The sequence below is a fragment of the Trichoderma harzianum genome (genome assembly GCF_003025095.1).
Source record: "Trichoderma harzianum CBS 226.95 unplaced genomic scaffold M431scaffold_4, whole genome shotgun sequence".
NCBI lineage: Eukaryota > Fungi > Ascomycota > Sordariomycetes > Hypocreales > Hypocreaceae > Trichoderma > Trichoderma harzianum.
Genome location: NW_020209252.1, coordinates 1511802 through 1527007, shown reverse-complemented (window position 1 = coordinate 1527007; position 15206 = coordinate 1511802). Strand labels below are relative to the sequence as shown.

General features: G+C 50.6%; 7 protein-coding genes across 7 annotated transcripts; 3 read left to right on the top strand and 4 right to left on the bottom strand.

Moving 5' to 3' along the window:
* Positions 1-830: 830 nt before the first annotated feature.
* On the top strand, positions 831-2985 carry M431DRAFT_82048 (hypothetical protein; the record flags this gene model as incomplete). Its single annotated transcript, XM_024923110.1, has 2 exons — positions 831-1097; positions 1630-2985. The coding sequence occupies 2 exons, from the start codon at positions 831-833 to the stop codon at positions 2983-2985; spliced, it is 1623 nt and encodes a 540-aa protein (XP_024776412.1).
* Positions 2971-3826, bottom strand: M431DRAFT_385590 (hypothetical protein). Its single transcript, XM_024914748.1, has one exon. The coding sequence runs from the start codon at positions 3608-3610 to the stop codon at positions 3107-3109; it is 504 nt and encodes a 167-aa protein (XP_024776411.1). The 5' UTR covers positions 3611-3826; the 3' UTR covers positions 2971-3106.
* A 1588-nt stretch (positions 3827-5414) lies between these two features.
* Positions 5415-6301, bottom strand: M431DRAFT_82030 (hypothetical protein; the record flags this gene model as incomplete). Its single annotated transcript, XM_024923108.1, has 2 exons — positions 5415-5995; positions 6064-6301. 2 exons carry the CDS (start codon positions 6299-6301, stop codon positions 5415-5417), a joined length of 819 nt encoding a protein of 272 aa, XP_024776410.1.
* A 404-nt stretch (positions 6302-6705) lies between these two features.
* Positions 6706-7688, top strand: M431DRAFT_81130 (hypothetical protein; the record flags this gene model as incomplete). The annotated part of the gene is made up of 2 exons (XM_024923004.1): positions 6706-6812; positions 6923-7688. The coding sequence occupies 2 exons, from the start codon at positions 6706-6708 to the stop codon at positions 7686-7688; spliced, it is 873 nt and encodes a 290-aa protein (XP_024776409.1).
* Positions 7689-7858: 170 nt separating this feature from the next.
* On the bottom strand, positions 7859-8824 carry M431DRAFT_480376 (hypothetical protein; the record flags this gene model as incomplete). The annotated part of the gene is made up of 1 exon (XM_024915859.1): positions 7859-8824. The coding sequence occupies one exon, from the start codon at positions 8822-8824 to the stop codon at positions 7859-7861; it is 966 nt and encodes a 321-aa protein (XP_024776408.1).
* A 504-nt stretch (positions 8825-9328) lies between these two features.
* On the top strand, positions 9329-11026 carry M431DRAFT_493202 (hypothetical protein; the record flags this gene model as incomplete). The annotated part of the gene is made up of 1 exon (XM_024917086.1): positions 9329-11026. The coding sequence occupies one exon, from the start codon at positions 9329-9331 to the stop codon at positions 11024-11026; it is 1698 nt and encodes a 565-aa protein (XP_024776407.1).
* A 2411-nt stretch (positions 11027-13437) lies between these two features.
* Positions 13438-14677, bottom strand: M431DRAFT_506484 (hypothetical protein). Its single transcript, XM_024918812.1, has one exon. It carries the CDS (start codon positions 14420-14422, stop codon positions 13907-13909), a length of 516 nt encoding a protein of 171 aa, XP_024776406.1. The 5' UTR covers positions 14423-14677; the 3' UTR covers positions 13438-13906.
* Between the last annotated feature and the right edge of the window lie 529 nt (positions 14678-15206).

Here is a 15206-nt window from a genome sequence, read left to right as displayed (position 1 = left end):
AGGGGGAGCTGTTGCAATAACTCGTACATTCCGGGCAGCCGATCGATAGGCTTGGCCGTCAGCTGATTATATGAGTTGAAGCAAAAAAGCAAGTGTCGCGATCAGGAGACATGCGCCATCCGATTCGGCTAACATTGCCGCTGGTTCGTCTTGGGGACTGCATACACTTTGGCTTGCATATCGAGACCAGTAAGCATGCAGACGTTACTGATTGCGCTTGGCCATCGCGCGCCTGGTTGCATTTTGTGCTCTCAGAGTCCAAAGTGGGCAGATGTGAAGCCCGCTCGCGACATATTCTGCACAGTGCCGCCCGCACGGTATCGACGCCAGCGGTGGATTTACAGGCAGAGCCCGCGGACGAGCCCGCCTGAAGCGCCCCACTGGTCGACGGTCTAGCGGGTTGTTTCAGCGCCTACCGCACCATCCGTGCGTCCGCGCCATACCGAGCTCCCAGGTCTAGCTGGTGAAAAATTTCTGGCGCCCACTTGCTTCGCTACGCAGCTTCTCCGAATCTTGGGCCTCAGCTCTTCCAACTCTTAATAGCGTCATCTCCACGACCTTGCTCCTCCCACCTCCGCGTTTCCTTTAGCTCAGACTCTTGCATCTTGATTCTCTTTTTTGCATCCTATTCATCTGGAGCTTCCATTCGTCATTGCCCTCGCTTCTTTTATCGAACCGCATCGCTACTGCTGCATACAAACCCCCTGCTTACAAGCCCCAAGCGTCTTCCACGATCGATCCCCCACCCACAGAAGGAAAAAAAGCTGCCTCAAGGCCCATGACGGCCAGCGCCCTGCACATGGTCTCGAGATAACAACTGCCATTTCAACATGGCCTTCAACTTCAACTGGTCGCCTTTAACGGCCGACGCCGAGTTCTACTCGCGTGCCCGAGACCTGCTCACAAAGGCCCTGAACAAATCGCCCAAACCCCCCATCATCGTCGATGACATCCTCGTCAGCGAATTCAACTTGGGCACCGTCCCACCCGACCTGGAAATCCTGGAAATTGGAGACCTTGCAGAGGATAGATTTCGAGGCATTTTCAAAATGACCTACTCTGGAGACGCCTATTTGACGCTCAAGACGCGGGTTCAGGTACGTTTAGCAGCTTTTTGGGAGACCTCTTCGGCTCCATCCCCGTAATAATTTTTTTTTTCCTTTTTTCGTCATGGAGCTCCCTCGCGCCGCGCCGGAAACCCGATAATGCCCGAAGCACTTCATGAATCGCGCCACCACAACAACGCCTCTGAATCGCGCTGCGCTTTTTCGGTTATTACTGGAATGGGCGACAATCAATTCATTATGGCTGTGGCAATGAGCTGGATAAGTGTCTGGCTGGTTTGGTAGTGAGCTTTGAGATATCGCGTTGTCGGGATGCATTTCGTCATTACCGGCCTTACCGTCGATCGCATAGCTCTTTGCGCACTGCACACAAAAACCAGCCACTGCGAGCTTTCACTCTGGAACTGCTTTGTTCCCGGTTCGCAATGCTACTCATACATGATATTTGTCTCTTTGCATGAATTGGCTTTTTTTTCTCACAGTTATTTCTTCTTCGCTGGTGCGACGGGGGTTGAGGCAGCTTTGCATATACTGAGTAATGGGTGGCTAACATGATCAATCTCAGGCCAATCCACTCAATACCTATCTCTTCTCAAAACCAGAATTCACTTCTCCACAGCCACTGGCCGCAGCTTCGGGCCTGACGATCCCCCTCTCAATTACCTTGTCCGATATCAAGCTATCGGCCTTCATTATCCTAGTCTTCTCGAAACAAAAGGGACTGACCCTGGTGTTTCGCAATGACCCACTCGAGTCTCTCAAGGTCTCTTCGACCTTTGATTCGATCCAATTCGTGCGGGACTATCTGCAGCGGACCATCGAGCAACAATTGCGAAACCTGATGATGGACGAGCTGCCAGCGATTATTCATCGTTTGTCTTTGCAATTGTGGTGTCCTGATCAGGCCAATAAGGGCGTGGAAACCCCGAAAGAGGAGACGGACGAGGAGGGGGTGAACCCGCTGTCAAGCCCACCACTGGACCCTGTCGATGCCAATGGCAACCCGCTCGACCCAAGCGCCATCTCGGAAATCTCTCTGAATGGCGGAGGCGAGACGCAATCGCTCTTCTCCCAAAAGAATCTACTGCGTCTCGCTGCGCTAACCGATTCTCATCGGACCCTTTCTCTGTTTACGCCCGGTATACGGGACGTGGTATTCCGAGCTTGGTCGGGCTGTGCCGACCGTACTGATGCCGCCACTCCGTCGATATCGTCTCCCAATCGTGTGAGGACAAACTCACATGCCGGCGTCACAGGCACTACATATACATTCTCTGACACAGGGAGTACCCTGCACGGCTCGATATCTTCACGGCCTTCCTTTACTGCCAGTGCTAATGCCTCTACTACGGGCTTGGGCGTCGGCAACAATGTTCGATCAAGGCAGGGCCGCAAGAAGAAGAACCGTGTGGTTAACCTCAGAAAGACCAAGTCGGAAGCTGTCACTCCAGAGAACCAATCCGAAGCCGGATCCAACACACCCGTCTCGGTCAACATTCCCCTCTCGGAGCCCTTATTCGATAACTCAATACCTGAAGAAGATGAGCATGAGCTGCCAGATGATCCTTTTATCACCGATCATTTCAACCCACAGACGCTCATGACTGACATGGGTGAGAACTCACTCACTTTGGAGGAGCTCACATCCGCCCTGAAAGACTTGAAGATGCTGGCTGACGCCACGGCCAATAGCCGTAAGGCGACTCCCGAAAAAGGCAGCCCTCGGGAGACCCCAGGTGCCAAGGCTCAGTCATCGCCTGATCTTCTAGACCAAGACTGGGTCATGAAGATGGCGAGCGAGATCGCACGCCGCGTCTACGACGAGAAGCGGTCCCAGCAACGGGGCAAGTGGGATGAGTCTGAGGACGCCCCACCCCCGGCATACGAGGCATCGCCCTCGCCTCAGTCCCCAATCCATTAAACACCAGCCCGGAGCCGAGCTGAGTGAGGGTATGGAGAAGACATGAGCTTGCCACCCCCTATTATTCGCTCCCTACAAAGCCTGTTCTAACTGTCCCCGCGTTACGGATGTACAGACTGGACTAGACTTGAATTCTTCTTTCCTTTGTTTTTTCTTTTGTTCGATGGCATTGTGCTGTTTCTACCACTAAAGTATGAATATGTATAGATATATACATGCACGTACGCAAACATGGGTATGTTATACCTCGGCGTTTTATGGAGGAAAGGGCCACAGGGAATGCAGGGCACGCATCACAAATCACGTACACACGGGACAAAGAGGGCAGGCAGGATTCAAAAAGCAGAAGCAAAAAAGATTGGCTAGGATTTAATACCGGGTGGGGTCGGGATGGTGTTTTTTTGGTTGCATGATTTGATACCCGGATATGCACTTGAACAAGACAAATGGGTCCAGAAGTGTTTACTTTCCATGTTTCTTGAGTGGTCTGCCGTCCCTTTTTTATGGAGCCGTCTGTGAGCAGACGTGTACGATGGATGATGCGTGCCTCTTTTGTTTTTCTTTTTTCTTCTTTTTTCTTTTTCACATGGTTTGGTTCATTAGCCGCGCCAACCCCCATTTGCATTGGCCACCCCCGGCGTGTGTTGGTTTAATACGTCAAAAGGTTGGGATGTTCGGGTCGGGATTTATTGCCAATGTGGGGGATGGAGTGGGCTTCTTTTCATGTGCATGGTGTTTACACCACCTCCGCGGCATATGCTCATGACTTGAGATTTTTCTGTTTTTGAGCGTTGAGCGTTCACAAGGCATTGTATTACTAGAGATGTCTTTCATTCGCCTCCCTTTGTTCCTACTCGGGATTCATTCACATCACCGGGAGAGGGAAAGGAAAAGGGGGCGTTGTATTATTAGTACGATACGAATTTTGTACTATTATCGTGTACTTGTATTGGGATATTGGGATCGGGGTACGGAATCGGGATCGAGATACAAAAAGACAGACACAACTCCAATCTGCAGAGAATGATTACAGCGTAAGCTCTGGACCCTCTCGTCCATGTATCACTCGCATATGTGCATGTTTCTGATGATGTGCTTTTTTGCTTTCTCACTGACGTTATTACGCCAGTGTAAGTCGATGGTGATGTCTGTGTCAGGCTGCTTCTTCTTTTTTCACCGCAATTCTCGGCTGTGCGTATTTTTATATGTAGGGGCGGCAGCGAAGGATATTTTAGGTTCACATGATCAGATTCGGCGTCAAAGAGGGTGTGCGCAGACTTTGTAGTTCGCTAGCATCCTACTTGGGCGGTTATCCAACATGCCAATGAGAGATACTCTTGAATGCTACAATACTTAGTACCGTCTACAAATACATGTACAGTAACATAACATCAAAGTAAAGACATGTTGATGGCTATGATACCACCTGCTATAAAGGTAACCTAGTCTTTTATCTTATTTTTGCTTCTTTTTTAATTTTTATTCTTTTGCTATGTATTACTTGCCTGCTTTGGTACGCTATGCCCATACAGCGAGCATTTATATCTCTCATATATATGGAGTCTCTGTTACCCTAGGTTTATGCAGCTACCACAAAGAAGGGCAGGTCTCTCAAGCAGTGGGGAAGCATGTGTCATCACAATCGTCCGACCATTCGATGCTTTTTCTTCCTTCTCCCTTCGTCCAGTGCTACCATCAAGAGATGGACACTGAGACCAATGCAGCTAAGCGGTAGCATCAAGACATAGTGCCTCATTTCCATTGCATCTTCTTCCACATACACCCCTTACCCCCCTCTTCTTCTCCAACCCTTCGTACCTAAGTAGATTCTGATCGAGGGGTCAAGTAGATTCGTATGCACTCTCCAGTAGATGTCTTGTATAAGCCCCCAATAGCCCATCTTCTGTGACCATGACCGTAGCCTATAATCTCAGCAAGTGGCAGTGATGCCAAAGCTAAAGCTCAGTCAGATATTGCGGGGATTCGGGCTGACAATCGCGTCCGAATCATCGCTCTTGGCTCGTCCCCTCCCCCTCATTCATGCGGCCGTCCGCTGCGGCCTGCGGCAGACGTTGCTCGCCGCCAAGATCCTGCTTTTGCGACTTTGAAAAAGACTCCAAAAATATTAAGTGCGAAAAAAAAAGTGGCCCGATGCGCTGGCAGCCTATGGACCAACGAAACCAAGAGGGCGAGCACGCTTTCTGGCGATGGCATCCGGCTTGAAACACCGGTAGCAGCCACGATTTCTCAACCAGGTGCGAAACAAAGGTGGGGTGATGATCCAGGAGATGCATAGTGCAGGATGAGAGCTCTTGCTGATGATCCACGGACTTCCTCTTGGATTTCGGTCGTCGGGGCCCGAATCACGAATCTCGGCGGGTGCGCTTCTTTTTCCGTGGAGGCCGCTGCATTGATGACAATCCTCCTTTCTATGAAGTCTTTGCCACTGCTGCTGCGTTCTCGGTCTTTAGTTGAGCCAGCTGCTCTTCCTTCTTCTTCAGCTCGGCGAGGAGCTGCTTGGTCATCTGTTCCGTCTTTTGCTGAGCGTCCGAGAGCTTCTTGATCTCCGCGGCCTCCGTCTCCCGACTAAACGGCTGTCCGGGCCGGTTCGTGTTTGGAATCATGGCCGTTCGTTCCCAAACATCTCCACTGTCCGGCGCGGGGAGTGGCGGCGGCGCGCGGTTCTTTCCCTTGCCCTTTCCCTTGCCACTTCCACCGGCCGGCTTCCATCCTTTGGGCACGGCGCCAGAGGTGAGGATCTGGTAAAATGCTTCGTAGGGCTCGTTGAACAGCTGCTCTTCATAACTCCAGGCCCGGACCTCGCCGTTTGACGCCAGCATGGACTGCTTCTCCTCCTCGGTCCTACCGTAGGGATGGAGGCGCAGGTAATGATACAGCGTCTGCGGTTTCTCTCCCGAGTCATTGACGTAGTACAGCTTTATCGTGATATCAAACTCTCCCCATCCTGTTTCGTTGACTACGAACGGCTTGCCGGGTTCTCCTTCGACCACTGCTCAACAGTTAGCATGCACAGCTCGGGAGATCACAACTACACCAGAGGGTGGATGTGATGCTTACTACGGACGTAGTTTGGAATAGACTCGTGTAGCTTAAACTGTACACGCCGCAACCAATACGTGATGTCTGTATCCTCCATGCCCCGTACGAAAACCTGCCATGAGTGCGTGTGGTTGTCAGGCGCCCCAGGTGGTCGTGGATTCGAATCTGAAAAGGGAAGCGCCGTACTGCCAACGACAAACGGTCGTCGGATCTGCGTCAGCTTGACGCGCTTTCCGAATTGATTCGACGGCGCCATGCTGTTGTGAAATGTCGAGCCTCGTATCTAGAGTTGAGTCGCGTCGATGGTGGGAAAAAAAGAAAGAGCCAAAGTCGAGAAATGCACGGCACTTGTCAGCCTTGCAGTTATGTCATCGGGATCCGCTATTTACCAGCCAATCATATTCGCGTGTCGGCCAAGCTTCAGTAGTTTAGAGTTGTTCAGCCTTATGTGCACTAATAAGCTCTTGCTTAGCTAGGTGCATGATTTCATCGACTTTACCTCATGGCCTGATTCCCCATTAGAGCTCGCATCCTCTCGAATTTTAACCCGCAAAACTAATTAATTGTTAATTTCACTTATACACCCAGCTATTCATCGTCACCCGCTCTCTCAATAAGCTATCATCTCGTTATAATCCACGTTCTCATTCTATTCCGGCCATGGCAGCGGCGGCCAAGAAGCTCATCGTCTGTGGAGGCAACGGCTTCTTGGGGTCCCGGATCTGCAAATATGCTGTAGCTCGGGGCTGGGATGTGACATCAGTCAGGTAAGTAATTCACACGCGATGCAATTTTTTTCATTGGTTTTATCATGAGCAACAAACTTCCACCAAAAAAGCCGCTCTCATGAACTCGATTGCTCACATATATAAAAAAGTCGCTCCGGAGAACCCCGATGGGATTCCGTCACATCAAGCGCCACTCCCCCTCCATGGGCCCATAAGGTCTCATGGGAGCGAGCCAACATCCTCGAGCCTTCAACTTATGCGCCGTTGCTCAAAGGCTCCGATTATGTCGTCCACAGCATGGGGATCCTCTTAGAGGCAGACTACAAGGGCGTCATTTCCGGACGAGAATCCCCCATCTCAGGGCTTCAAAAGGCTTTTGCCCAGGCACGAGATCGAGGAGTTGACCCCATACATACTAAGCCCGGCGAGACCATCAAGCCTCCCAACCCCAAGGACCAGATGTCCTACGAAGTCATGAATCGTGATAGCGCCATCTCACTTGCCAAGCATGCTGCCGCCGAGAACGCCAGCGCCTTTTGCTTCATCTCAGCCGCAGCTGGAGCGCCGGTTCTGCCTCATCGATACATCTCCACCAAGAGAGAGGCTGAGATCTCTATTGCCACCAACTTCCCTCAGATGCGCGGCGTCTTTATGCGGCCACCGTTCATGTACGATAGCTCACGCAAGATCACAATGGGTCTCGCTGCGGCAACTGGTGCTGGAGCCTTATTCAACACTTTGACAGGAAACTTCCTCAAGGGCTTTATGGGCGCGGCTGGAACTAAGCCCCTTCAGGTTGATACAGTCGCCGAGGCCGTAGTCGAGGCGCTTGCGGATGAGACAACAAAAGGCCCCGTGGGGCCTGAGCAGATTGAGGAGCTTGCGTCAAAAGGTTGGAGGAAGTCAATGCTGTAAACAAAAAGTTCATGTATCATTAAAAGTAAAATTCTGTGCGTCTATATGTGCAGAATAATTCAGAAACAGGAGAGGGAAAACTCCCCTCATGCAATTTAAACCATAGAGTCCGTATCTCCAAAGCGCCTCATGAAACTCAATAATGATGTACAAATTCCCCAGAGAGCGTCTCAGATCATCGTTCCACGCTCAAAACTGTCTCTAATCTCCGCTGTGTATTTATTATAGAAGCGTGACAGCTTCTGGTTGAACTGTTTGTTCTTTTCGTTGATGTATGTGACGTCTCCGTCTTCGCCATTCTGCGCCATCCGTTCCTTTCTCTTTTTGAGGCGGACATCTTCTGCACGCTGAAGATCTTTGACCAACCGATCAATAGCTTCTTTATCCGGCTTGTTTTGTGTAAAGGATGTCGTGTCGGCCGTTGAGTAAAAACTGCCGTCTTTATCCACGGCAATGAGCTCGCCATCCTCCGTCTCGACAATGTCCAGACCACCAGATGCCGCAGCCTTTTCGATGGCAGCCATCTTTTGCTTCTCGTATTTCTCTAGGTCGGGATTGACGTTGCGCAACTGCCTCTTGTAGGACTTGTTGGCTTCTTGATGGTAATCTTGAAAGGCGTTGTTGTCGCGGTGCGTTCCCTTCTTCTTCATGCGCTTATCCCATTTTTCGCTCTCGTCCACAGTCCAGTCCCACGCCCGTTTGCGCTCAAAATCTTCGCCAGCCTCTTCGGTGTCTGCCTTGAGCAGCTTGTGGGATGCAATTGCGTGTCTCCGATGCAGGGCCGTCAGCTCGCTGGGATTTGTAGAGAGGCGCTGTGATTCCAGAGTTGCCTCCTTGAAGTTGGTTTCTGATGATTTCTTGGCACGGGCCTGGAGGGCTTTGAATCGAGCCATGCGGTCTTGCGCTTTAGCTGCAGCGTCTGGTTCTTCTTTCGCTTCCACGGTCGGTTCGGGAGCTGTTTCGGGAGCTGTTTCGACAGGCTGTGATTCTTCGGGATTTGATTCTTCAACCTTTGGCTCCTCGGCCTTTGATTCTTCGACCTTTGATTCCTCGACCCTTGATTCCTCCTGTGCTTGCTCCGCTGCGATGGCAGCAGCGTTGCCCCTGGTACGTCTCTTCTTCGCTGGTGGTGCCATTTCTGGGTGATGATGTGACTTTTCCTGTTGTTTGTCTTGACGCTTATTCGGTGGTAGAATTGAAATTTTGCTAGAAGTAGTCGTCGCAAAGGTGATGTCTAGGTGAGAACGATGGTCTCCGCGACAACGAAGATGTAGTATTGTTTGAACAAACCTTTTGGGCGCCTTGGTCTCGAAGGTTTGAATGGGCTAACGTTCGGATTTACGTGGCTGCGCTTCCGACAGCCAGCAAAGTGGAAGCAGCAATCCGGCTTGAGCACAGGCTCGTTAGTGGGAGATCCAGTGGGTATTATCCGCTGAACGTTAGTGGAATCTGGGGTAAAATAGGTACCTCGGAAGCCGCTGTAGTTTGGCTCGCGTGAGCAGTACATGCCATGTACCCTTTCCATCGACAGAGCGATGCTACCATAATTTGCTCTCATCTCAAACCACTCAAAGGAGGAAGAAAAAGTTGGAAAATCCAAGGCTTATGGAACATCAGCCCCCATTGAAACCTCGCCCAACATGATACGCTCAAGATGGCCCTGGACGCTTCGACTAACAAGCTCAGCTCATCAGTCTGTGGCACGTAATCAGAAGCGTTGCAAGGCCTTTGTGCGGAGACTCGATAAGAACAACGAGGTCTATTACACAATATCCAACAAGCGGCCACCAAAGTCTCCCGACTCCATTCCCGTTCGAGATGACTTCTTTGAGATGCCGGATCTATTGCTGGACCTCGACGCCGATGGAAGCCGCTTTGTCCGCCCGGCAGACGAGGCTGATGAGAGGCGATTGGAGAGGAAATGGGACGTTAACCCGAAGAGACTCAATGTCCAGCATCAGTTGAAACAACTGCGAGACCAAATCGAGGAGTCACGGAAGAAGGCTGATGATATCTTGTCGAACCCGGCAAATATCTGGAGACTCAATTCACATGATATTCTATCAGCAGCTCTGCGGTGCCCACTAGGAACCGTCGACCAAATTGACATAAGCACGACAACCTCAGAAGCACCACCAACTCTCAATAGGCTTTCTTCGGGACAAGACCCTAGGTTTCTTGAGGCGCTCTGCAGAGAGAATGGAATACCTCCCCATGCGCTGCAAGATGACCAGGTCCTTCTAGAGTGGATGTTGCTACGATTCAAGAGCCTCAAGCGATCTATAACCAATCGAAGCGAAGAGCCACTGTCCTCGTCTCAGTTGACATCTTCTCTAAAGAACTCAACGTCCATCACTGATATCCGTCGGCTAGTGTTTCATGCTCTGAGTTCTGCAGAAACAGCCCAAACCTACTTCCCCAAGACAAAAGCGGCCAATGACGATTCAAAGAGCACATTAAACGTGGCCCGGGAAATACGCAACGCCTGTTTAAATGTCTTAAACGAGCATCCAGAAAGGGCGGTTGTCCATCTGGAAATACTAGGTTTCATCGGGAATCTGGCTGCAAGATTGTCGTCTCACGGTGCTGCTATTCCACCTGCTTTGACCGGACTGGCACTTCGACTTTCTGCAGCAGCGGGACTTACTGGAGCGACATCTGAATGGCTGCATAGAGGTTTTGCGAACTGTATGTGGGAGAAGCATACGGCATCATCAAAAGACGTAGCCGAAGCTCTCACAACATTCGCCCAGCATCTGGGAAATCCAGGGGAAGGTGGCTTATACGCCGTTCACGATCGGCAGTTGCTCTTGCAGCTACTAACTGGCATTGATGAGAATCACACACTCTCAAGTGATTCTTTGCGCTCACTTCCCCTATTCTATCTCGGCGAACAGAGCCAAGTCCCTACAGACCGGGCATACGAAATGTATGAATCGTACATGACCCTCCTAGGCCATCTCGGAGCCGTGAGAACCATCTGGAAAGAATGGCACGTCTCTAGACCTATTGTAACACGCTTTTTAAAACCAAACGACGGCATCCAACGACTCAAGCATCTATACGAAACATCGCTACTCAGTGCCCTTCGAGTAGCCGCCCCCTTAGAGACACGATGTCCTCCAGATATGGAGCTGGGCGAATGCATCGCGCAGGACTATCATTCAATCGCCGCACAAGATGCCAACGCTTGGCATGCCGATGCAACAGGAACAGCTCGATCAAGCAAATCTACAAAGGGCAGCTCTTTAGGCTTGCCGTCTTTCGACTTCCCCCTTGACGAATGGATTGCAAAACTCTACGAGACTGGCCGTCAGGGTCCCCCCTCAACTCGGTGATTGCATGAGTTGATTGAATATGAGCATTTCCAAGATCTGAAGTAGGGGAATAGCTATTCAACACCTTAGCGATCGCGTGCAGTTCAAGTGACGGAACGGGATGCGAAGGAAGCCTGGAAGCCTACCATGTTCCTCTACTAGGTATTATCTGGTACATTTTACTGGCTTCAAATTTGAGAACGGTTTGCTGGATAGCAAACATGGGTTGCTGAATAGCCACTCCGCAACGGAGCGATAAAGCACAGCTTGGTATATACTACAGTTTAGTTTCGGCTTTATAAGGAGCGAAGAGATTTGAGAAGAACGTACTAATCGAACGTTTTGACATAATTGGACTACGACTCAGGAAGCGTCAACCGCTAGAGATAGGATAAGGATTTGAACACTGGAATGTAGCCATCAAGAAGGCCAAATGCAAATGCCATGAGAGCTCCGATCTCGCTCAGGGGAGAAACTCAGTATCAGTCGGATGCGGAGAATAAATCAGACTTGTAGCGCCACAAGCCATATCGCCATATTAGGTGGAGAACCTATCGGGGATGTGGTTTATTAGATCATTCATGCTCTATTCTTGCAGCCTTGGATGGAAGCTACATAGATAAGACCCCTTGGTCTAGAATTCACATCTGCATATAGGAGTATCAATAGCAGCCCCCCTACGTCTATGGAGTATTACAACCATTCCCATCACGGTGGGTAATACCTAGTCTCTATCTAAGAAATCTCCTCAACATATTTAACCAATGCCAAAAATAAATATACTATCCGTCTCCGCAAGAGGAGAGGCAGAAGAACTGTGGGTTATTAATTTCAATTCCCGTGAGTAAGCCCTGAAAAACTAAAGCCCTAATTCTCCATACTTGAGAGAGAGATAGGAGACTTTTTAATCAAGGCACGATTCAAATACCCGTCCCGCGGAAGACAGGGACGCAACTTGCCGGCAACTAGATAAACTGGTCTGATGCTGGTCAGGAGAACGAGCATTTATGCAGAGCGGGTTGGCCAGGGGGGGCCAAGGGACTCTGCATTACTCGTGCAGTGACTAGGCAAACGGGGTGGCAGCGTCCGGACCGATCCCGCGCAGATCCATTCGGCGGGGATAAATGCCAGACTAGCCCCATATCGCTGAGATTACCTGTTGGGCCATCTTTTCCTCCTTGTCTTTGCGGAAGCCCGTGTGAACAAGGCGGCAAGGGAACGCTGCTGTCGTGGCATGCCGTGTGTTGGGCTGGCATTCTGGAAAGAAAGAAGAACAAACAAAAAGACAACTGGGTGCTCCGTATTTCGTATACAAAAGTGCCTTTTTACAGATACGACGCTCACAATGGGCTCACCAGGGCAATAGTCAATCTTCTTCGACGGCTATTCAAAGCTTGGCGAGGAGGACGCTATATCAACACGTTTACAAAGTGTCAAGGGGTTGACCTTTTGTTCTCAAGTGGACTGAGTCGTTGGTTATGCGTGTCAACACACAAGTCACAGCTCAGACAAAGATGAATGGCTCTTGACAGCTGTCGACGCTCTGTCTGAGACATGCATATGCGCATAACAAAGCTAATGGGAAGCACGGACATTGCGTCTGATGGCCTCAGCCTGCACAGCTTTTGCATCAGCTTCCTTGAAGCCCGAGGAAGGATGCGGGGTTTGGCATCTAGAAGCGGGCATCAAATTGCAAACGACGGCTAATATTGACGACTGGTAAGCCCAGATGCCAAGTCACTGCCACCGCTTCTTTTCCACTATTCATCCCATTTTGCCGTTTCAAGCAAGTCCCCATCTATACTAGATGAAGTCAAAGCAGGGCTTCCAGGGCATGTGGTTGGGAAGCAATGCAGAGTGTCCCTCTTGCAACTCAATTGCGTGTGATGTCTTGATTGGCAGAAACCCTCGTCCGGTAAGTAATCCCTGTTACGGCGGGCAAGACAGTTTTTGTCGGAATTGGCGGTGTTGGAATGGCACGATGCCCATCACGAATTGCAAACTTGGAAGCTTTGGAGCAAGGGGGGACGCAGTTACTGTACGGCCATGGAAACGGAGCCACTTTGACCGTCTGGCGGTATGCCGGGAGAAACGGGCAGCTTCGCCTATACAGCTTCTCCATAATAATGATACTCACGATGGAGTCGATTGCCTGTACAATGGCACCCAACCGTGCGAGTACACAATTACACGTAATCGTGAGGTAGTATTCGCAATGGTGGCGATTGGGGAGAAAACGCAATGGCCTCGCAACTGTCTTTTCTCATGCGTTGAGCATCTCCTGATACAAGGTATTGTGGAATGATTGGGCAATGGACGCTGAATTGGTCAGGATCATCCTAGCAATTCTTCCAACCGGCTGAAGGGGAAAAGTTTGAAGCTATTTCCCCACAGAATGAGAAAGCCCCGGCTATCAATGGCAGAGGGAGCAAGGTGAGAAATAAGCCAGACATTTTTTTTCATGTTTCCTCTTTATGGTTTTTCCTTGTCTGGCTTGAAGGTTTATTTCCCCTGGGCCAAGGTACGATGCACAGCTGAACTTATTTTTGCGTTTTCCTCCTCCTTGTGTGTGGGCCGATGGAGCGAAACCCGCGCCTAGGCGAATATTGGCTCCTTGGCTGCCATCCCACGAGCCTGGAGTCTGGAGAACGAGTCGCCAATTCGGCGCCGAATATGGCCACAACCGAACAAGCCGCAAGCCGTAGGTGGATATCACCGCAACTAGGCAAAACGGAATCCAGGGGGCAGAAAGTGGACAAAGCCTTTGGGGAAGAACAGCTCATTGTCCGTTGCGGAGTGCGAGTACGAGCAACCCGTGTACGATTATGTACTGTCCATACGGAGTAGATCCAGGCAGTTGACAAGCGGAGTGCTTATTAGGGAACGGGAAACAAGTAAGAGTTAATTTCTGTACAACCACGGAATCCGGGTATTGTGGCCCGTCAGCCCTAATTGAAAATATGCCCTTCTATGAAGGTCGATTGGGCGGCAAAGTCTGACAGGCAGACACCATGTGTTTGAGGCTAAGACGATGCGAGATGCGGTGGCATAGAGCTCCATGCACTTCCCGTGTTGTCCAGGGACCAGCTCTGCGCCAGTAGGCTTTTTGGGAGTCAATTGAAGCGAGGCCCAGATCAGTCCAAGAATATCCGGAGCTGGGGGAGGGCAAAGTTTGCAGCATGCGTCTTTGAGATAGCTGCAGCAACCCCACAGACGAGTCAAGATGCTAGATGGAAAGTTGTTAGTGAAGCCTGTAGTCGCAATAGCACCATGGCCGGTGTCTGGGCAATTAATTACTGTCCAAACTAGCAGGCAATAGTAGGGGCCATGGTGAGACTCGACGTGTGCATTTCGGCTACTTTTTTCTTTTCGCACCGTTGGGGCCAACAACGAGAAAACGGAGTTCGAGGAATTCATGCGCTTGCAACTTGGTCCGGAATCCGGGTTAGTCAGGGGAATGCCGAGGACAAGGGACAGGACAGGCACAACGAGAGAGTTTTTGCACGGAGGACTCGGACAGGCACAGGGACCCTGATGGCACTGGCACTTGGGAAGAGAAAGTATCGTATGTACGAGTATGAAAGAATGCAAGTGGTTAGCCTGATGACAAAGAAGACAAGATGGATTCGGAAGACCGAGAATGACGACGCCTCGGAGTTCGAGGAAAGTGGCAGCATTACATTGCCGGTGCGTCATTGTCGGACGGACATCAAGGTGAACGGACAGGACGGAGCAGCGGAGACACTGGGAAACACCGTGATGGCTCGCTCTCGTTTCTACTCGTTTGTTCCGTTTTCTATTTTCAAAAGTCAGGGTGCCGATGTACCTTGGCTAGCAGGACCTTGATAGACCAGAAAACTAGTAGGACGCAGAAAGCAAAATTAGAAAATTAATTTAGAAAATTGCTACAGTAGAATCCATGATCCTTGGAAGTACAGTAATAACTAGAGTAAAAAAAAAAATCTATTCTGTCCTTTGTCTTTACCCTGCCTCGCATCACAGTTGCGTAATAGTCCAAGTTGCAACAGAACGGCCATCGGTCCTTTCAACCAAAGTTCTACCCCCGTGGCCCCGAACCCGCGGACGGCGGCGGCGCTGATTGGATCGCGGTGGTGCGAATATAGCGTTTGGGTCTCTGAGGAAACGTGCTCGCTGGACTGGATGACTGTGCAGCCCAGCAGGCGATTCTACGAGCCGATTG